Here is a 20,405-nt window from a genome sequence, read left to right as displayed (position 1 = left end):
TGTATAGTGCAGAGAAACGAGATCTAATCTTAGTTTAAGGAGTAGAAGCATCTTAAAGAAAACTTCTGGTAAAAATGAGGATGTCTTATATTAAGCTTTGTGTTTTTATTAAAAAAAAAGCTTTATCAACAATAATACTTACCTTTCATTTCAATGTATTGCCTTACCTATGTACGTATATGATTCTTAGTTGAAATGATGATGCGGGTAAAGCAAGCTGAGATTTGGTTGGGAGATGGCATACCCTCTCTATCTCTCTTTATCTCTTTATTGATTATAGCTGCTTTACTGTATATGTGTGTGTATTGTGTGCAGTCGATAATGTGTGTATATGCTGCGGAAAATAATGAAATACAGACTTATGAAAAAAATAGAAATAAACATAAGAGAAAAGGCAAGAAATGTAGCGAGTTGCCTCCTTATTGATGTTGTGTGTAAGTGTTATGTGGACTGTGTAGGATTGATGTAGTAAACTGACAAAGTTTATATTTTTATATTTTGGATTCAAAACATTTAATAAGGTGATCTGGTACGAGGAGGGTAGGGATCATATCTTGGTGGTGGTGGGCGACGGTCATAGCGGTCATAGCGGTCGTAACGGTCGTACCTATCATAGCGATCATAGCGGTCATAGCGATCCCTTTCATAACGGTCGTATCTGGGAGGATCATAACGGTCAATGTAAGATCTTTCATAGTAACGGTCATATCGAGGGTCACCACGAGGAGGTCTACCGTGGTCTCTTCTGTCTCTAGGAGCTGCGCAGAAAAAAAATTAATTTCATTCTAAATACAAAAAACGTTTACTTACGACCACGCTTAGGGGGGCCATAATAACGGCCAGGAGTAGGTGTTCTAGGTCTTGAACGTTTCGCCTAACCAAAGCGTTTAAAAGCTAGTATTTTATATTTTATTTTTATTTTTTTTTTTTACCTTTTCAACTGTGACGACACGTCCATCAATTTCAGTTCCACTGACACCGTTGAGTGCTCTCTCAGCATCTTCAGCATTAGCCATGCGTATAAAACCAAAACCGCGGGATTCACGAGTATGAGGGTCATACATAATTTCAGCTTTAATAACCTAGAATAAAGTATTTATTTATTGTTTTTATTTATTATGTATAAATCTTACCTTGCCGTATTTTCCGAAAATGTCTTCCAAGTCAGCTCCATTAGTTCTTATTGTCAAACCAGTAATAAACAAGTTGTCACCAGGATTAGTGTTTTCGTCATCACGACCGCTAGTATAAAAGGTAAGATTTTCTTTTTTAAAAAAAATACAAGATTAGACTTTACTACATTGGTTCTCTTGAGCGAGAACGACTTCTGTATCTGTGTCCACTATGCTCACGTCCAGGAGAACGAGATCTGGAACGACTTCTGGAACGTCTACCTCTTTCATCTGACACGCGTTGATGGTCAACTTTTGAAATAGATATAAATATACCTAGTCTTTTCTTTTTATATTAAAATTTGCGTACCTGGGTGGTCAATTTCACTCATTTTAAAAAGTAAATCGAATTAATATAAAAAAGGATACTGAAGGAAAGAAAAAGAAAAAAAAGAAAATATGTTTCTCCTTATGTTTTGTGAAAAAAATTTATTCGTTCAACAAAAATGACCACCAATTGATGACGCAAAATGGATGTTTTAAGTTCCGATATGCTAAACAGACTGTTCTTTATTGGCTATTTTCACAAGTATATATTTTTATAATGGCCAGCTTTAAATAGCCAACTACAGTGTAAGAATAATCGCTACATCTCGCTATTTAAAACCTAATAACAAAAACTTTGGGGTTTTTTTTTCCCTTTTTAAAAGAAAATTTTTATAAAATTGTTTGGGGTGGCCCCTGGAAAAAAGGGCATTCCCCGCTCCAAATGCCCCCCAAAAAATAGTCCCAACTGGTCCAACACAAAACCAGGCGTATATTTTTCCAAAAAGGTAATTTGGATGCCCAAAAAGTCCCGTTTTTTTGCCGGGAAATTTGGAGAAATTTTTTTTTCAAAGAATTTTTTTTTTTCCCAAAAAAAAAAAAAAAAAAAAAAAAAAAAAAAAAAAAAAAAAAAAAAAAGACAGCAAATATATCCATTAACAATTCCATTATTCTACTGAAGATAAAGTTTTCATTTGTAGACCACCACACCTATGTATAGAATCGACTCTATGACATTTTTCTGAAGATATGTACTGCATCTACATCAATTATGAGTGCAAATACACTTGTGTTTTTATATCAACAAAGTAAAACCTCTTCGTTAATTCGACATACTAAAGTAAGCTATTTCCCTATTTCCTACAACAAAAAGAATAAAAGTATGTCCTTTTTATCTTGATTTTCTTTTGTGGGGACTGCACATAAGTTGCTTTACCCTATTTTTTTTAAGATCAATGGAATATTCTTACTTTAATTTCCAAGCATATAGTTCTAATGGATGTGATTTCTTTCGTAAAGTTAAGAGCACTCGATGATGAGCTATTAGCAAACACGACAAAAATAACCCCCATTTTTTAAGAAAGATTTATCGCAAAAAACTCTTTCCGGTATGTTTTGGTATGATTCATTGACATTGTTTTTATATTCACATCTCTTTTCAACCTTTTTGACTTTTCGAATAAAAACCACAAAGAATTATACTAAAAATGACCATTGGTCGACACCTGCTCTAAACTAATATAATATGTGTTTTTAGTATTTAAATGTACTAATTAGCATGCTTTTATGTTATTCTTGTTTCTAAAGTTATTGTTTTATTAAAGATAATAAAAGGAATAAGAGAGTACAAGATTCGATAAAGAAACTGTTATATTCTAGTAGGGTAGTTATAAAGGTGGCAATAAAAACCAAAAGAATACTTTTTGAGACTGAGCTTTATTTAAGACAATCTTAATTGTTAAAAAGAAATCATTACAAAGTCTACTATTTATATTCTTCTATCAGTTGGCGGGTAAATGAGTAGTTATGAGCGTAGATCCAATAATTGATATGTTTGATTGAAGAATGATCACTGAATCGATTATGAAAATTTTTAATTCGTTGCTTTTATAGATCTTATTGTTCTTTAACTGATCTGGGAGTTTTGTCCCGTCTTCATTGAGAGGAAAGATATATTTATATGAAATGCCTCCCTCCAGTCAGACCAAAGTTGACTAGGTACCTGATCCATTATTATCCATTTACAGAAATGATGAATAGTAAAGATCATGACTTATCTATTATTCATGTTTACTTTATAGAATGAATCTAACAGTGATAGTCTTATATAAAAAGAAGCAGAGTATATTTTATTTAATAAAGATTTAAGTTATTATCTTTTATCAATTTTAATATACTTCTTTTAGTTGTGATTATTCAATGTCCGTTATGATCAGACTCTGTTCTACAACAATGACAAATAGATAAGGGTTACGTGTCCTTCTATTGTTATATTTGTCATAGAATGCTCGTATATAATTGACTGCGGCTGACTGTGATTTAGTTCCTGGATTTAATATAATTTAACCGTGCAATTACGCAGCATCTTATCCTTAATGAAGATTATCAGAATTAACCTGTAGCCTATCTATTGGATATACTTTACATGTAGCTTATTCATACTATCTTCATATCGAGTTATGAATGATGGATACATTGTTAAGGATACATAAGATTATAGTCACTTTATTTTAGTAAAAGGAATCAAATATGATCCTGAATAATATGCTGACATAACTTGGAATCATTTATAACATTATTCCCAACGCAGATCAATAAAAGACTTTGATTAGATTTTTATATTAAGCTTTATTCATATGAACTTCACACAGTCAAATATATGGCGTGGTTGTAATATAGTTTATTGATGATATGAGCATGTTGAATAAGGAATGACAATTACTTACCGGATCATCTTTAATCATGTAAAAATTTATCCTAACTGAGATATTATTATTAGCCATAATATCTGAGATATTTGCAGATAAAAATTTGAGAATTAAAAGGAGATGGTACTTGAAAACTAGTGAATGAGTCTCTATGTAACCTCTTTATTAGATTTCAAGACGAGAGAGAGAACCCATTTAATCAAACTACGCCTTTATATAGGAAATAAAATTATTCAGGGACCGAAGTGAGTTCAAGTTCAATTTTAGTATTGAGCTTGAACAATATAAATATTGTATAAAAATTTTTAGTATTGGGCTTGAACAATATAAATATTGTATAGTATAGAAAAAAATGACAGAACTTGACTCTGGGAATAACCTATCCTGGAGCGATGTTGTGGCTCGAGGCCATAAAGCCAAAGTCGTCACACCCATACAGCGTCGTGATGTCACCAATGACCCTCGCGAGTTTACCACATCTAAAATAATTTATGAGATTCCCGACATTCCTCGTCTTCTTATAGCGCAAAAAGCTCAATCAATTGTCCAACAAACTCTGACTCCTGGCTCAGTTTTGTTCTCATTTCCAACATCTTTATTTGACCATTACACCCAGGCATACAAATGCATTGAAGATCAAATCGGAGCTGCACATGGCTTCCGAAACATCAGCAAATATGACCATCGTCGAAACCATAAGGAACTTTTGATCGAAGCTAAATTTCGCGAAGCTGTAAATACAGACAAAGCGATCAATTTAGGCATTACCCACAAAAATGTTGTGATCAAGGCAGCTCCATCTAAAGGGGACCAGCCCAAAAATTTGATTAGAGTGCAAATGGATCTCTTGCACATTCCGGAAGAAGATAAACTGCTTGAAGAACTTTTGCTCTCTCTTAGACATTATGGAAAAGTATGTCAAATCAAACAATTCTTCTGTGGTGGCTATTTTGAAGGCAAACTGTCCGTGTTAATGGATGTCTCCACACCATCCGAAGATGCCTTAACGGCTAAATGAAAGATTTACCGTCCATCTTTTTGGAAGCCTGTAGCGGAGCTAAAATTAAGCGTACAGACGTATTCTATACATCATTCGAAAGCTTCGGTTATCTATTTTTAGATACTGTAACATTCGTCTTTAAAAAAGGCAATGCGCTGAAAATAATGAGGAAAGAAAATAGGCGCTATAGGCCGTCCATTGGTATCTTTGCTGACAACCGTCTTAGAAGATGCCACTGGTGATCAGGGCGATGAGGAGCCCTTTATTTTTATCTCATACGAAGATTCCAATAGCGAATCCGACGAAAATGATACTTCTGCTCCTAGTACAGCAGTGAAGAAACTCCGAACTGCTTAAAATAAACAAATAAACCTTTCATTGTAGCCATAAAGATACCAATGGACGGCCTATAGCGCCTATTTTCTTTCCTCATTATTTTCAGCGCATTGCCTTTTTTAAAGACGAATGTTACAGTATCTAAAAATAGATAACCGAAGCTTTCGAATGATGTATAGAATACGTCTGTACGCTTAATTTTAGCTCCGCTACAGGCTTCCAAAAAGATGGACGGTAAATCTTTCATTTAGCCGGGATTTACAGTGGGTCAAAATACCTCACAAACGTATGATGATTTTTACTTATTTTTGATGTAATTCCATGAGAAATTGGCTCAATCATTTCAAATTTGAAATATAAAGTCATCCATATGTATGCTACTGTGTACCAAAATTTTAAACTCAGATCATTAGCTGAGATCTATTAGGAGACAGATACTTAACCTCGGTCTATTTGTGAGGTATTTTGACTTTATTAATATCTAGTTGATCCGCCCTTTTCAGCAATGACAGCTTGTATTCTTTCTGGCATACTGTCAATATACTTCAAGCATTGATCCTTAGTAAAGGAATTCCACTCTTTTTCCACCCTCTGCCACAGTTCGTGCATGCTTTTTGCTCTATTTTCGTACATACTTAGCTTCAGCTTAAGATGGTGCCATATATGCTCGATTGGATTCAAATCAGGACTTTGGGATGGCCAGTCATCAATACAACACATGCTGTTATCTTCCATATACTGTTTTGTTGACTTTGATCGGTGTTTTGGGTCGTTGTCATGCTGAAAAATGGATGATTTCCAATCTAGGCCATAGTACCCGAGCGTGTCTTTAAGGCTTGTACCAAGGATTTCTTGGTACACCTCTGAATTCATGGTGCCATCATATATCTGACAGGCATACCCGGGTCCCTCACTGGTTATACAGCCTGTTTAGGATAGGGGGGTTTTAGGTAAAAGCAGTATAACAACAAAGATAAAGAAATACTGTTAGAACTTGGTATCTCTTTATTAAGTTAAGATAACTAAGATTGAATATGATAAATTCTACATGTAAAAAGTGAGAGTATTTATAGACATGATACGGATAAAGAATTAGGATAGATTTATGGTCAATTTGACAGAATAGATGATTACTATTTCTAATTATTAGTTTAGCCTGTTCCTAGCTTGTATTGTCAATTATGCTATTGGGATGGTTTCAGATAACTCTGGACGTAGGACTATTTAAGGAGACGGTACGGATGAATATAAAATCCTCTAGTTCCGTGATTGGATATTATGGCTAATAATAATATCTCAGTTAGGATAAAGGTTTACATGACTTAATGATGATCCGGTAAGTAATTATCATTCCTTATTCAACATGCTCATATCATCAATAAACTATATTACAACCATGCCATATTATTTGACTATGTGAAGTTAATATGAATAAAGCTTAATATAAAAATCTAATCAAAGTCTTTTATTGATCTGTTCTGGGAATAATGTTATAAATGATTCCAAGTTATGTCAACATACTATTCAGGATCATATTTGATTCCTTTTACTAAAATAAAGTGACTATAATCTTATGTATCCTTAACACAGCCCCACAACATGATACCACCACCACCATGCTTCACTGTAACTTCAATGTGGTGAGGCTGAAGACGGTCTCCTTTACGCTTCCAGTAGTATTTACAGCCATCCGAGCCCCAAATATTAATTTTGGTTTCATCCGAGAAGATGACACGTCGCCAGTCGTGAATGGTCCAATACTGATGCTTTTTAGCCCAAGCTAATCGAGCTTTCTTGTGCTGTGCAGTGAGTAAAGGCTTCTTCTTTTTTATCTCGGCAAAAATCTCCACAGAATGCAAAACGTTAATAGCGGATTGGTACGACATAGAATAGCCCAACTCTTCCAACTTCAGGTGGACCTCCTTGGCAGTCCTAAATGAGCCGTTTAGGACCTCTCGCTTGATTAGACGACGAGTGATGTCGCTTACAAGGCGTTGTTTGCCACCTTTCTTGCGAATCCGGTTAGGCATCCACTTATTTGCATAGTTGATAACGGTGTTTTGATGCACTCCAAACCGTTTTGCAATAACATCAGTCGATACATCATGCTCTAGTGCTGATTTGATGTCCATTTGAGCTTCGTATGGTAAGGATTTGGGCATTTTTGCAGACAGATGGATGATGCTGTAGATGGAAATTTACTTACGGATTAGCGAAAGAAAGAATAACCAATTCTTTTCCAAAGTTTAAATTTTATGTCCCGGGGTGACTGCGCTATCCGGGAAATATTTAAAACTTGCCGCAACATTGTTTGGAATGACCTATGGCGGAGAAAAGAAATAATTGATGGAAGTCAAAATACCTCACAAATAGACCGCCTCCAGTTCATAGTTACTTATTCGCTCATTTTTCAATTTCCGTCGTCGGAACTTTGTGCAAATATACTCAACGTATTGGACAGCACCTGTGCAAAATTTGAGAAAGATGCAAATATTATTGAGTAATCCAGAAGACTACAACCTCAAAAAATGCTGAGGTTTGTGAGGTATTTTGACCCACTGTATATGTTCCTTCTACACAACTCTACCTAAATAGTAAATATAATGAACGTACTAAGACGCCACCCTTCACTTTAATGTTCGGTCGTAATCCAAATGACTTTGAAGATTTCAGTCAGGAAAAAAATGAAGCAACTAAGGAAGAATTAAATACAGAACTTTTAAAAAATATAAAAAAGATGACAGAAATTGTATTTCCTGCTATATACGAAAGAACAAAAATAATAACAAACAAACAAAAGGAAAAATTTAATGCGTCACATAAACTTGTATCAATCCCCGAAAATAGTTATGTAATGGTAACAGTAAATTATAAAACAAATAAGCTTGATGCTCCATATGAGGGACCTTATAAAGTTAAAAGGATCACCCAAGGTGGATCATATGTGCTTGAAGATGAAAAAGGAGATTTATTACCTAAAAACTACCCACCATCCGCACTCAAGATGATATCACAGGATGAAGTAATATCCTCAAATAAATTCTATCAAGTTGAAGCCATCTTAGCACATAAAAAAGTTAAAGGAAAATATATTTATAAGTGTAGATGGAAAGGTTATGATGAGAGTGAAGATACCTGGGAACCTGCATCTCACTTTGCAGACCTTAAATTCATAACTGAATATTGGCAAAGAATTGGTATTGTACCTGAAGACATTAAAACAAAATATAAAATTCTTGATTAAAAAGAAAAATTAAACAATACAAATAAGGAATCTAATCCTCAGTCAAGTAAACGTAAAATATCAATAGACTTAAAAGTGTTAAGGATACATAAGATTATAGTCACTTTATTTTAGTAAAAGGAATCAAATATGATCCTGAATAGTATGTTGACATAACTTGGAATCATTTATAACATTATTCCCAGAACAGATCAATAAAAGACTTTGATTAGATTTTTATATTAAGCTTTATTCATATTAACTTCACATAGTCAAATAATATGGCATGGTTGTAATATAGTTTATTGATGATATGAGCATGTTGAATAAGGAATGACAATTACTTACCGGATCATCATTAAGTCATGTAAACCTTTATCCTAACTGAGATATTATTATTAGCCATAATATCCAATCACGGAACTAGAGGATTTTATATTCATCCGTACCGTCTCCTTAAATAGTCCTACGTCCAGAGTTATCTGAAACCATCCCAATAGCATAATTGACAATACAAGCTAGGAACAGGCTAAACTAATAATTAGAAATAGTAATCATCTATTCTGTCAAATTGACCATAAATCTGTCCTAATTCTTTATCCGTATCATGTCTATAAATACTCTCACTTTTTACATGTAGAATTTATCAGATTCAATCTTAGTTATCTTAACTTAATAAAGAGATACCAGGTTCTAACAGTATTTCTTTATCTTTGTTGTTATACTACTTTTACCTAAAACTCCCCTATCCTAAACAAAAAGAAACCAGCTACTCTTCCACAACAATTGATGAGAAGAATAAGAGCCAAGGTAGACGTAAAAGATCTAAACGGTATTAATCATACCTGGGAGGGGATTATGTTGTAGAACAGTAACTGATTGTAGTTGACATTAATAAATATAAGTCTTAATACAAGATCATAATTAAAATAAAATAAAATATAAGTTTATTTAAATAAGATCATACAATCAGTTCCAATTAAACATGTTCTTTTAGAATATGTATTGTATTCATGAGAGTTCTTTGATAAGAAGAAGTATCAACTAAAATAACCAAATCCAATCCAATGTCAGGAATATTGCTAATCTTTCACATAATTGAAATAACGCGTAAAATAACGTTATTCAAATCAGTGAGGAATTCCCAGAATAAAAGATAATCTATGACAGACATACAAAAGAACAAATGAAAAGTTTTCATAATCATAATTATAGATAACACTTGCTAAAGTACCTGAATATTAGAAGAACGATAACAATAGAAGATATCAAGCCACTCACTCAATAAGATATAAATACCTGCCTTCAATTAGAATAATTTTTACTTTAACTTGAACTGAAATAAAGATCAGTCTCAAAAAGTACCCAAACTGTTTCTTGATCTTTGTTTTTACCTTTTCCTTTATTATTTAAACCATTATACAACACGTTCATCAACTTTTTTGCTTGCCATTTGCTCACCGAACATCCAATTGACTTCAAATAAGAACATACATCAGCAATAGACTTTAAGGTACCAGATCTGAGCTTTAAACGAAGGGTATTGGTGCGGAGATTTTGAGTATATTTTGGTCTTCCGCCCTTAGGTCGGATATTGTCTGGTTTTAAGGTAGCCTTTAAGAGACGCACAGTACGATCAAAGACCCCAGTTTTTGCAGCAATAATTGACGTGGCTTCGTTGTTATGTATGTAGAGTTTGACGCTGTCAAGCTTACTAAAGCTAATTCTGCGAGGCATTTTAAAAAATTGAGAGTAGGAAAAGTTACGTAGTGAGAAATATTTTTAAAATGTAAGAAATTACAGTAACTTAATATACATCTTACAGGCTGGGATTAGGGCTACAAGATGATGTAATGTTCATTTCACAACACTTAATTCCTGTGATGTAATGATGAATAAAAGATGAATAACCACTTTGACGTAAATGTACTATATTAGTCTATGGCAAATCATGCTATACATGACTAATGCATGACGTCTTTTCAAGGCACAGTTTAGCATAAGATAAATTTCTCTATCTAACAGTAGTTAAATTACGTCAATGCTACTAATATTCGACGATCTATCCCATGTAAAGAGTTTTATGTCCGGGTTTTGCAACGCACTGTATTCTCTTGATTTTCTTCCTTTTTATCATTTGCAGTACTGGTGGAATCAGTTTCCACGGAGGGTAAGCATATAGTCCCGCCATTGGCCAATGTTGTAAGAATGCATCCGTTGCTGCTGCTTGTGGGTCTGGTCGCTGACTCCAGTAAGTTGATAGTTGTGTATTCTGCCTGGTAGCAAACATGTCGATGGTTAGAGGTCCCTATCTTTCCATGATGGTCTTGAAAAATTTTCTTGGAATCGTGCTTTCGTATAGAGGTTTCTTGATTCGGGATAATCTGTCCGCTTCCACATTGTTGATCCCCTTGATATGTTGGTATATTACTTGGAGGTTGTAGCTGTTGTACACATCCTGGATCTGTACTGCTATATTCTGTAAGTGTTCTGTGCTGTGCCACCAGCCTTGGTTGTATATTTGATGGACGTCTTGTTGTCCGTCAGAATCTTGATGGTGGAGTTTCGGAATCTTTCTGCGTGTAACTTCAGCGCAAACAGGATACTCTGTAGTTCTCTTACGTTTATTGACATTTGTGCTTCTTCCTTCGTCCAGAATCCATACGTCTGTATGATCGGTGAGTTTACTCCCCAATCCGTGTCGGAACTGTCCGTCGTGATGGTTATTTGAGGTTTTTTCAAGGCAATCTGATTTATCCAAGAATAAAAAGGAACAAGAGAGGACGAGACTCGATAAAGAGATTGTTTTATTTAATAAGAAAATTGTACTCTATTTATACTTTTTATACACGGATAATATTTCATGTCATGGATTAATAATTAATGAGTATGATATAGCTGATGACAAATAGATAAGGGTTACGTGTTCTTCTATTGTTATATTTGTCATAGAATATTCGTATATGATTGACTGCGGCTGACTGTGATTTAGTTCCTGGATTTAATATAGTTTAACCGTGCAATTACGCAGCATCTTATCATGTAGCTTATTAATACTGTTTTCATATCGAGTTATGAATGATGGATACATCACAATCCTCTGTATTGGTAGGCCATTCTTCTTGGTTAGAAATGTCTTCCGCCATTGTAATTCCTCCACCGCTTGTTGATCCAGATAACAAGGACCTTCCCAATTGTACGCCTGTGTCGACAAACTTCTCGACAAACTTCTCTGGATATGACGTACAGTGGCCGTCAAAGCTGGTCGCATGTTTTCATATTTTGCCTATACGCACTATCTTCTTCTTCATTTCTTTGTCTATAGCAATGAAATATAGTTCATTCGAAAGAGCAAACTCTGGACAATTATATGGTAGCACAGACATCACTGTAGAGCCAGTATACTGGTAGTAATTGGCACTTAAAGTCCGACGGTACATGCGACCATTTTTGACGGCATTAATAAGTCAACATTTTTACACACTTTATTTAAAAAAATTAATATTTAGTCCAACGACCTTTTGTTTTAATAACTGCAGCACACCTTTTCGGCATACTTTCGATGTATTTTTGGCATTCTTCTTTGGAAATGGCATACCAGGTCTGACCTATACGCTCCCATAGCTCATGCATACTAGTTGGTGGTGCCTCATAGCTATGAAATAGCTCTCTCTTTAAATGAGCCCACATATGCTCTATGGGATTTAGGTCTGGTGATTGAGGAGGCCATTCCAATGCTTCAAATGGCTGCTGGTTGATCCATTCTTTCACTATCTTTGATGTATGCTTTGGATCGTTGTCCTGCTGAAACACTACTTTGGAGGAATCCAAGCCATAACTTTCCATTGTCTTGAGTAAATCATCTTTTAAGACCTCAAGATAGCCTTCACTATTCATACGATGACCAACATCAACTATCCATCCAACACCTTCCCATGTAAGGCAGCTCCAGACCATGATATTACCACCCCCATGCTTGACGGTTTACTGTACATGTCGCGAGTTCAATTCCTCATGAGGTAGTTTCCATGCATAGGCCTTTCCATCGGATACAAAACGATTTACTTTAGTCTCATCTGAGAATATGACTCGTTTCCAGTCGTCCACAGTCCAATGTTGGTGCGATTTGGCCCACTGAAGGCGTTTCACGATGTTTTGGATGCGTAGCAAAGGTTTTTGAGGCTTGACAAACGCTATAAAGCCAGCTTTTTTAAGAACGCGGCGTACGGTACTGTCACTTACTGACATTCCAAATTCTTCTTTTAGAGCTTTTTGGATCTCTACAGCGTTATTTTTTTTTCCTAAGGTGACTAATCTCCGGATGTAGTTCACCATGCGTTGGCTAATTAGAGATGGGCGACCACCTTCATCAACATTTCCACTCATCTTAAGAGATGAGCAGTACTTCTGAACAGTGGTACGACTAACACCAACTTGTTTTGCTATTTTGCTGTTTGACTTCTTGGATCTCAGCAATGAGTAGATGTTGTTTGCTTTGTCATTTGAAATTGCACGCATGTCGGATCTGCAATGGTATAATGTCTTAATGGAGTGCTGCAATTTAACAAAAAAACACTTACATGTAAATAATATTACGATGAAAGAAGAAAGAGAAGAAAAAAATATGAAAAAATTGCAATTAAGCCACATTTTTGTGACTATATTATGTTACTTACAAACGCCGTCAAAACTGGTCGCATGTACCGTCGGACTTTAAGTGCCAATTACTACCAGTATACTGGCTCTACAGTGATGTCTGTGTTACCATATAATTGTCCAGAGTTTGCTCTTTCGAATGAACTATATTTCATTGCTATAGACAAAGAAATGAAGAAGAAGATAGTGCGTATAGGCAAAATATGAAAACATGCGACCAGTTTTGACGGCCACTGTATGTGCAATAACGCCTCTCCTACTGCTGGAATCATCGCTGTTATCTTGCCTATTAGACCCGCCATCCATTGACATGTCCTTACTGTGGGTGTCATCACCTGCTTGATTCGTTGCATCAGTTTGTTGATCTTCAAGTTTGGAACTCTGATTGTCATCTTCTTGGTGTTGAACTCGAATCCCAAATACTCCTGGATATGAGATGGTGTTTGTTTTAATCGTAAGATTAAATAAAAAAATTAAACAAAAAAACAATAGCAGCAATATAAAATTAAAATCCTTCTTTATTGCAGATTTCTTTATATTGCCAAAGAGCCCCGTTTAATGGATAAAAAGTTGGCATCTATTTATATTCTTTGTGAGCGTAGATATAAAAGGTATAGACTCGGCAACGATGTCGTGCTGAAGAACCAATGATTAAGCTAAAGCTTGTCGATGTTCTAATATATGCATCTGAAGTTGAACAATAGAAATAATAACCAGTCAATTAACTTTGATCTAATTACTTTTGGGGTTGACAATTAATTAGACTCGCTAGGATGACAAATACTGATCTTATTGTTCTAAATTTGGAAAAGTGTGGAATTGTTCAATCATAGTTTAATCTTTTGTGTATCGTTATTTATTTTAATACAACTGATATCTTATAAAAATAACTATGCTTACAACACACATATGTTTTAAATGACGAATTTTAATACGACCCAACCGGTTGCTATCATAATTTTTCACATTCTTGACATGATTAGAATGATGCCAGTATATAAAAGCGCTTACAATTCCTTTATTTTAAATTTTATATTCCCTTATTTAAATTATTTCTCTTTTTTACCCTATCGTCAATCGCATGCCTAAACGGCTGTCAGAGGAGAAAATAAACGATCACAAACAGGCATTGACCGCATCCACATCAATGTATGATATTTCCAAGGAGCCTGGATTACATTAATCAACTGTTAGTAGATACTCTAGACGGCTGTTTTCAAGTAGGACAGTAAACACAGGTGGTAGACCTACAGTAGTCTCCAAAGTGACGAAGCGGTTAATCAAAAGAAAAGTCATGGAATGGGTTCTAAAGGCTTCTAAAGAGGTGTACCGGGAGCTGGTTGGATTTGGCTATGATATCTCATACCAGTCAGAAATTAACGTACTGAAATCAATGGAGTTCCATTTTCTGATAGAAAAAAAGAAGCCATTTCAGACAAAAGTGCATACGTAGCATCAGTTAAAATGGAAGAAGGAGCATCAGGATTGGGCAATGGTTGACTAACAACAAATCGTTTACTTTAATGAAACCAAGATCGACGTATAGGGCTTTGATGGTGATGATCACTATCGGAAAAGGCCAAGTGACCTTCTTCAACATCATGACCTGGATTTTGCAATCAATCACGGAGCTAGCAAAATGATGCCCTGGGGTTGTATAATCTCTGAAGGACCAGGATATGCTTGCTAAATTTACGATGGAAACTTGAACTCGGGTGTTTACCAGCATATTTTGAACACTACGCTTCGTGATACTATGAAGTAGTACAATTTCGACTGGTCCAACATTTAGTTTTAGCATGATAATAACACAAAGCACAAGGCATAATCTACAATAGCCTAGTTATGTAGTCACCAAGAGAGCTATGTTAACTATTGGCCAGCTTAGATCCCCGACTTAAATTCAATCGAGCACGTAGGACATCAATTGAAGTTGAAACTCAACTATTACGAACATAGAGCAAAGAACACGGATGTGTTTTGGGAACGAGTTGATGAAATATGAAATGACTTCCATAAAGATCTTTGCCAAGGACATGTAGATAACATTCCGGAAAGAACTCAAGAGATTATTAATAGAAAAGTAGGACCAACTAAATATTAATAAATAAGTCCATTCCGTTCAAATTTTCATTTTTTCAAATTTTCAAATTGCGCGCCTCATACCTCCTTCAATACTTATCCAATAAGGTATAAACTCTTTCGGATTCTTCAAGACATGTAGAAGATTTACTATGTGGGAACAGAGGCAGTTTGTGCCATTGTAACAGGATGTGCGCTACAAAAACCAAGAAAAATGGATTCCTTGCAGCAGTTTTGTGACCTACTGTACATTACTTTTTTACATTAGAAGCTCGCCATGAGGCGAAATGCTTACAATGCGGCCCCTGAGGAATTTGAAGCTCGTTTTCCTTTTGGAAAACAAATTCTGATGACCGATTGGACGTCAGAGGAAGAAGATGGTCCTGAGGATGAACATGGTCCTGAGGATGAACATGGTCCTGTGTTTGTAGTAAAAAGACCACTCTTTCGAAGCAAAGCAGTAAGTAATATTTTTGTAATGGTGTTTATTTTCTAATATACCTTTACTTAATCTACAGGTAGACGAATTCCATGCTTTTTGAAGAACAGCATGGAGGAATTCCTTGTCGAAAAAAGGCACCATCAATAGAACAAGAAGGGTGGTGGAATACTTCGACAAGGAGTTCCCTACAAACCTTGACCATGAGGATTATCCCTCTTGGGCATTTTCTTCCCCTGGCCTTGGCTTTTCGGCTAAGGTCTCTGGCTCTTCCTCTTCTGCTGCTGCTAATCCCATGCAGTAAGCGTTTACTTTCTCTTTTCCTTTTTTTTTTTTTGCTGCCTCTTTTGTTGTCTCTGCAAATTGAATAAAATCTTTTTTTAAAAAAAAAACAAATAACAATAATAGTCTAATAAATGATTCTTTAGTAAAATATATAATAAAATAAATAATAATAATAGTAATAAAAGAAGGTTTGAATAATTTAGCATAGTTGTTACATATAAATTCGTCTTGGCAGAGCGAGAGTAAGAAGGTGATTATCGATATATGGGCATACAGCAACAGGATTGAAGATTCTATAAATTGGAAGTATGCTGTTGCTTGAAACTGGATCAAATTGGTTCTTCCACACTTGGATGCCAGTACCATCGAAGGTGGGAAAATGTTGAGTCGCATGGCTGTACCAATTGATGAATGCAAAATAATGAGTTGAGTTGTTAAATGAATGACTGAAAAAGTATGATATTTGACCAATACGTAATTGATTGTTCATAAAGGCTTGAATGCATGATGATGATGAATGATTGTCTGACTGTTGGTAGTGTTGTCCAAGCAAGTTAATTTTTTTGAATGATTTTATAGTTGTACTGGTTGTATTTATAATAGGTATTTCATAGATATCCATATAAAAAGTTTGTAAGGCTTCATAGTGTTCAGGGCATAAAAGTTCTTGTTTGTTGTTAATTTTTGAAGGAAGGGCTTGTGGTGGCAGAGGCTCACTACCAGTAATCGTCAGGTTAAATAGACTTGGCCCGTCTATGAACTGAGAGTAATCAAATGGCGTTAAACCACTCTCGTCATTCGTAACCTCGCCTATTTCCTTTATGAAGTTGATCAGTAGGAGCATGCCTTGATCGTTGTTGTTAATGAATGTAGGTAATGAATGTATTATATCTTGCGTATGAATGGTTTGAGTAAGCATAGTGACATAGGTGGTTTCGAAGCCTGTCTTGTAATTGATATTTATCTTTTTGACATCACCATTCAATCGTTCAAAACCATAAAGCCAAAAGGCATAGGAGGGACCAAAGTCCAAAAAGCATTCTTTCAAATGCATGTGCATATGCATATTAGGTGTTATACATGTTTTTCCATAGAGTTGAACACAGGTCTTGCCGAATTCTTTAAATAAGGAGTGTGCTGTCTGAATTTCATCTGCTGTGATTAAAGGACCAGTCACCAACCTTACTGCTTCTACATATCTGATCCAATTGATGAAATGTTCACCGATTAATCTTTGCTTTAAGAGAAAAGGCGAAAGCACAACACACCACGTTCTCCACTCATCAGCCTTCACATTGCTAAACGTACTTTCAATCTTGCCTTTTTCGTTTTTTTTTTTTTTTTTTTTTTTTTTTTTTTTTTTTTTTTATAACAAAAAAATTAGTGTTCAGATTCATAATAGTACAAATTCTTTTATACTTGTATACCTTTAGAGATTTTACAGTACTGTGATGGGATAGCAATTGAAGCTGATTCATCAGCCATGGCTTTGAAATCAGCTGTTGTAAGAAGCCCGTGATCTACCCAAACTTCAACCATTCTTTTTGGCGTACCTAGAAATAAATTGTGCATGGGATCAACGGTTGTCAATCTCACGACATCAAAATACTCTAGTAGATGAAGTTCACTCCATTTACTTCCTGTGTCCGTCTGCAGGGTTCGCTGTTGCGTAATTTGAGTAGCATTTAGCGAAGCATATGCTTCTTGGCGCTGCTGGGTATTGTTTCGCAGAATCCAATGCTCATCGTCAAAGTCAGAAAAATCTGGCTTCGCTGAATTTGCACCAGCACTGATTCGCGAAAACACAGTGGAACATTTGTTACAGGCTTTGTGCGCGGATTGACCCATGAACCCAGCTACTTTGCGAGCTGCTGGTATATCACAGTTAACGGACATCAAAGCAACACGTACCATTTTACCGTTTCTGTTCTGGTACGTTGGCATCATCATACCTCCGTACAAGGTATTCAGCTCTGCAATCATTGGTCGCAAAAAGTTTTGGAGCTGGTCATCCGTGGGCTCGCCAGGCCCAGGAATCATACCAACCAGGATGATGTTGGAAACCTTCATCCTAGAACTCCTTGGAAGGTTGTTAATCGTGAGATATTGTTAAGGATACATAAGATTATAGTCACTTTATTTTAGTAAAAGGAATCAAATATGATCCTGAATAGTATGTTGACATAACTTGGAATCATTTATAACATTATTCCCAGAACAGATCAATAAAAGACTTTGATTAGATTTTTATATTAAGCTTTATTCATATTAACTTCACATAGTCAAATAATATGGCATGGTTGTAATATAGTTTATTGATGATATGAGCATGTTGAATAAGGAATGACAATTACTTACCGGATCATCATTAAGTCATGTAAACCTTTATCCTAACTGAGATATTATTAGCCATAATATCCAATCACGGAACTAGAGGATTTTATATTCATCCGTACCGTCTCCTAAATAGTCCTACGCCCAGAGCTACCTGAAACCATCCCAATAGCATAATTGACAATACAAGCTAGGAACAGGCTAAACTAATAATTAGAAATAGTAATCATCTATTCTGTCGAATTGATCATAAATCTGTCCTAATTCTTTATCCGTATCATGTCTATAAATACTCTCACTTTTTACATGTAGAATTTATCAGATTCAATCTTAGTTATCTTAACTTAATAAAGAGATACCAAGTTCTAACAGTATTTCTTTATCTTTGTTGTTATACTACTTTTACCTAAAACCCCCTATCCTAAACAGATATACACCACCACAAGAGTAGTGCATACCATCACTAGGTTGAAACCAATCAACGTTCAATGACACCATTAATAATCGTCTTTTACTCACAAATGGCTCCCCAACTGAGTCGACCATCTCATTCCAGACTCGACCATCATAGATGTCATACAACACACCTTCCTCCACATATCGACCTCTCCACTGTTCAATCTCTGTTTCAAAGTTCGGACGGACAAAGAACTTCTTCAACATTTCCACAATTGAGTTGTACGGGAACTCAAGGACGGGCTTCAGGCTGCTGCCAACAAAAAGTGAATTACCACATGGGCGCTCTTGTCTGTGTGGGTTGTTTGCAAACCTAACAAAAGGGCATTGTCGAGTATGCAAACTCCCTGTGTCGTACACACTTCTGCAAAGAGAACAGACAAGGAAACGGGAGACACCACTACTGGCAGAGGAATAATTGACCATGGTACGAGCAGTGGAGATCTTTGTAGGAATCTCCATGCCATGGCCAAGAGCACGAACGAAAAAGGAAAGAAAGGCCAACAAGTCTTCACCGGCTTCAACTGAAAGGTACTTTGCTTGGAAAAGCACAAGGTAAAGGACCAGGAGATACGCCAGTTGTTGGTCGTTGGTCATTTCTTCGTCCATGTCGACATCCATGTCAGCATCAATGTCGAATTCTAAATTTGTTTAATAAAAAAAAAGGGGTGGATTTATAAATATACCTTCAAACGTGCTTCTTTCGGTAGACGTGGTGGGTTGCTCGAAGGTGTTTTCAAATCTTCTTTGTCTCAAAACTATTTTAATTGCACTTTAGTCTTGCTGCATTTCTTTAAAAAAATTGTACCTTCTCCAACTTTGTCTATGCGCTTATGAGTGTTAGCGGTTTTCTTTGCAATCCACTTGAATCCTTCAGGACAGTTGCTGCATTTGGTGCATTGGCATTTAACTTTGTTGTTGGTGGCGTTCATTTCAAAAAAAAAATATTCAGGATTTAGTAAAGGAATAAGATATAAAAAAATGCGTGATCAAAAAAACTAAAGCAAATGTACTAAATTTGGAAGTTGGTTCTTAAACAGTAACAATTTTACGTGTTCAAAAGAACTGGTTTTTTTTTTTTCCCTTGTTTTGTTTCAGAGAGCATATTTAACATTGCGGATACAAAAGATAAAAAAGAAAGCTCAACAACGGTTCAAATGTAAGTTTATAAAAAAAAATAATAACAACCAAGTCTAATGTTGGTTTCTTTTTTTTTTTTCTTTTTTTTACATTAGGAATTCCTAATGGGACACATTCGGATGACTAACATGAGACTCATGGGCAAAGTTGTTCTTTCCAACTTAAAGAAACTATAGGAATATCAATCTTATATTACTGCTTGTTGCTAAAAAGTTCTTTTTGGTAAAGAAAGTTGTCATTGCTAACATCTCTAATGGCTAATGGCTAATGGCAAATTACACCCATGTGCAAACATAAAGTAAGTAATGAACTAGTATAAGCTTAAAAAACATATATTCTTTTATATTATTTGTCATAAAGAATAATAAAGCAATCTATTTATTTGATAAACAAAAGAGTTTTGTATGTATTTGTTAATTATAACTGCCTTGTAACAAAATGTTAACAGAGCTTCTTTATTTTTTTTTATTCTTTTGTTATAATGTAATAGCATTTGCATAAATATAAAGTATATTTGTTGTTAGAGTACTGTTTTCATTTGAACAATGAACTTTTTATTGCTATACTTTTTTCTTTTCTTTTTTTTTTT

General features: G+C 35.2%; 12 protein-coding genes across 12 annotated transcripts; 5 read left to right on the top strand and 7 right to left on the bottom strand.

Annotated features, from left to right (window-relative positions):
• Positions 1-513: 513 nt before the first annotated feature.
• On the bottom strand, positions 514-1,504 carry RO3G_05437 (uncharacterized protein; the record flags this gene model as incomplete). Its single annotated transcript, XM_067660027.1, has 6 exons — positions 514-758; positions 811-874; positions 933-1,082; positions 1,134-1,242; positions 1,298-1,424; positions 1,483-1,504. The coding sequence occupies 6 exons, from the start codon at positions 1,502-1,504 to the stop codon at positions 514-516; spliced, it is 717 nt and encodes a 238-aa protein (XP_067516128.1).
• Positions 1,505-4,217: 2,713 nt separating this feature from the next.
• RO3G_05436 (uncharacterized protein) lies at positions 4,218-4,883 on the top strand (the record flags this gene model as incomplete). Its single annotated transcript, XM_067660026.1, has 1 exon — positions 4,218-4,883. The coding sequence occupies one exon, from the start codon at positions 4,218-4,220 to the stop codon at positions 4,881-4,883; it is 666 nt and encodes a 221-aa protein (XP_067516127.1).
• Positions 4,884-6,772: 1,889 nt separating this feature from the next.
• RO3G_05435 (uncharacterized protein) lies at positions 6,773-7,363 on the bottom strand (the record flags this gene model as incomplete). The annotated part of the gene is made up of 1 exon (XM_067660025.1): positions 6,773-7,363. The coding sequence occupies one exon, from the start codon at positions 7,361-7,363 to the stop codon at positions 6,773-6,775; it is 591 nt and encodes a 196-aa protein (XP_067516126.1).
• A 473-nt stretch (positions 7,364-7,836) lies between these two features.
• Positions 7,837-8,445, top strand: RO3G_05434 (uncharacterized protein; the record flags this gene model as incomplete). The annotated part of the gene is made up of 1 exon (XM_067660024.1): positions 7,837-8,445. One exon carries the CDS (start codon positions 7,837-7,839, stop codon positions 8,443-8,445), a length of 609 nt encoding a protein of 202 aa, XP_067516125.1.
• A 1,300-nt stretch (positions 8,446-9,745) lies between these two features.
• RO3G_05433 (uncharacterized protein) lies at positions 9,746-10,161 on the bottom strand (the record flags this gene model as incomplete). Its single annotated transcript, XM_067660023.1, has 2 exons — positions 9,746-9,760; positions 9,919-10,161. The coding sequence occupies 2 exons, from the start codon at positions 10,159-10,161 to the stop codon at positions 9,746-9,748; spliced, it is 258 nt and encodes an 85-aa protein (XP_067516124.1).
• Positions 10,162-10,712: 551 nt separating this feature from the next.
• Positions 10,713-11,010, top strand: RO3G_05432 (uncharacterized protein; the record flags this gene model as incomplete). Its single annotated transcript, XM_067660022.1, has 2 exons — positions 10,713-10,846; positions 10,911-11,010. The coding sequence occupies 2 exons, from the start codon at positions 10,713-10,715 to the stop codon at positions 11,008-11,010; spliced, it is 234 nt and encodes a 77-aa protein (XP_067516123.1).
• A 912-nt stretch (positions 11,011-11,922) lies between these two features.
• On the bottom strand, positions 11,923-12,942 carry RO3G_05431 (uncharacterized protein; the record flags this gene model as incomplete). The annotated part of the gene is made up of 2 exons (XM_067660021.1): positions 11,923-12,370; positions 12,413-12,942. 2 exons carry the CDS (start codon positions 12,940-12,942, stop codon positions 11,923-11,925), a joined length of 978 nt encoding a protein of 325 aa, XP_067516122.1.
• A 1,432-nt stretch (positions 12,943-14,374) lies between these two features.
• RO3G_05430 (uncharacterized protein) lies at positions 14,375-14,770 on the top strand (the record flags this gene model as incomplete). Its single annotated transcript, XM_067660020.1, has 2 exons — positions 14,375-14,461; positions 14,627-14,770. 2 exons carry the CDS (start codon positions 14,375-14,377, stop codon positions 14,768-14,770), a joined length of 231 nt encoding a protein of 76 aa, XP_067516121.1.
• A 213-nt stretch (positions 14,771-14,983) lies between these two features.
• Positions 14,984-15,342, bottom strand: RO3G_05429 (uncharacterized protein; the record flags this gene model as incomplete). The annotated part of the gene is made up of 2 exons (XM_067660019.1): positions 14,984-15,173; positions 15,314-15,342. 2 exons carry the CDS (start codon positions 15,340-15,342, stop codon positions 14,984-14,986), a joined length of 219 nt encoding a protein of 72 aa, XP_067516120.1.
• Positions 15,343-15,439: 97 nt separating this feature from the next.
• Positions 15,440-16,065, top strand: RO3G_05428 (uncharacterized protein; the record flags this gene model as incomplete). Its single annotated transcript, XM_067660018.1, has 4 exons — positions 15,440-15,622; positions 15,783-15,901; positions 16,010-16,028; positions 16,063-16,065. The coding sequence occupies 4 exons, from the start codon at positions 15,440-15,442 to the stop codon at positions 16,063-16,065; spliced, it is 324 nt and encodes a 107-aa protein (XP_067516119.1).
• Positions 16,066-16,097: 32 nt separating this feature from the next.
• On the bottom strand, positions 16,098-17,956 carry RO3G_05427 (uncharacterized protein; the record flags this gene model as incomplete). The annotated part of the gene is made up of 3 exons (XM_067660017.1): positions 16,098-17,123; positions 17,306-17,439; positions 17,524-17,956. The coding sequence occupies 3 exons, from the start codon at positions 17,954-17,956 to the stop codon at positions 16,098-16,100; spliced, it is 1,593 nt and encodes a 530-aa protein (XP_067516118.1).
• Positions 17,957-18,622: 666 nt separating this feature from the next.
• RO3G_05426 (uncharacterized protein) lies at positions 18,623-19,285 on the bottom strand (the record flags this gene model as incomplete). The annotated part of the gene is made up of 1 exon (XM_067660016.1): positions 18,623-19,285. One exon carries the CDS (start codon positions 19,283-19,285, stop codon positions 18,623-18,625), a length of 663 nt encoding a protein of 220 aa, XP_067516117.1.
• Positions 19,286-20,405: the final 1,120 nt, after the last annotated feature.

This window comes from Rhizopus delemar, genomic scaffold (genome assembly GCF_000149305.1).
Source record: "Rhizopus delemar RA 99-880 supercont3.3 genomic scaffold, whole genome shotgun sequence".
Lineage (NCBI taxonomy): Eukaryota > Fungi > Mucoromycota > Mucoromycetes > Mucorales > Rhizopodaceae > Rhizopus > Rhizopus delemar.
The sequence above is the reverse complement of the archived record's forward strand: the minus strand, read 5'-3'. Positions and strand labels throughout refer to the sequence as shown.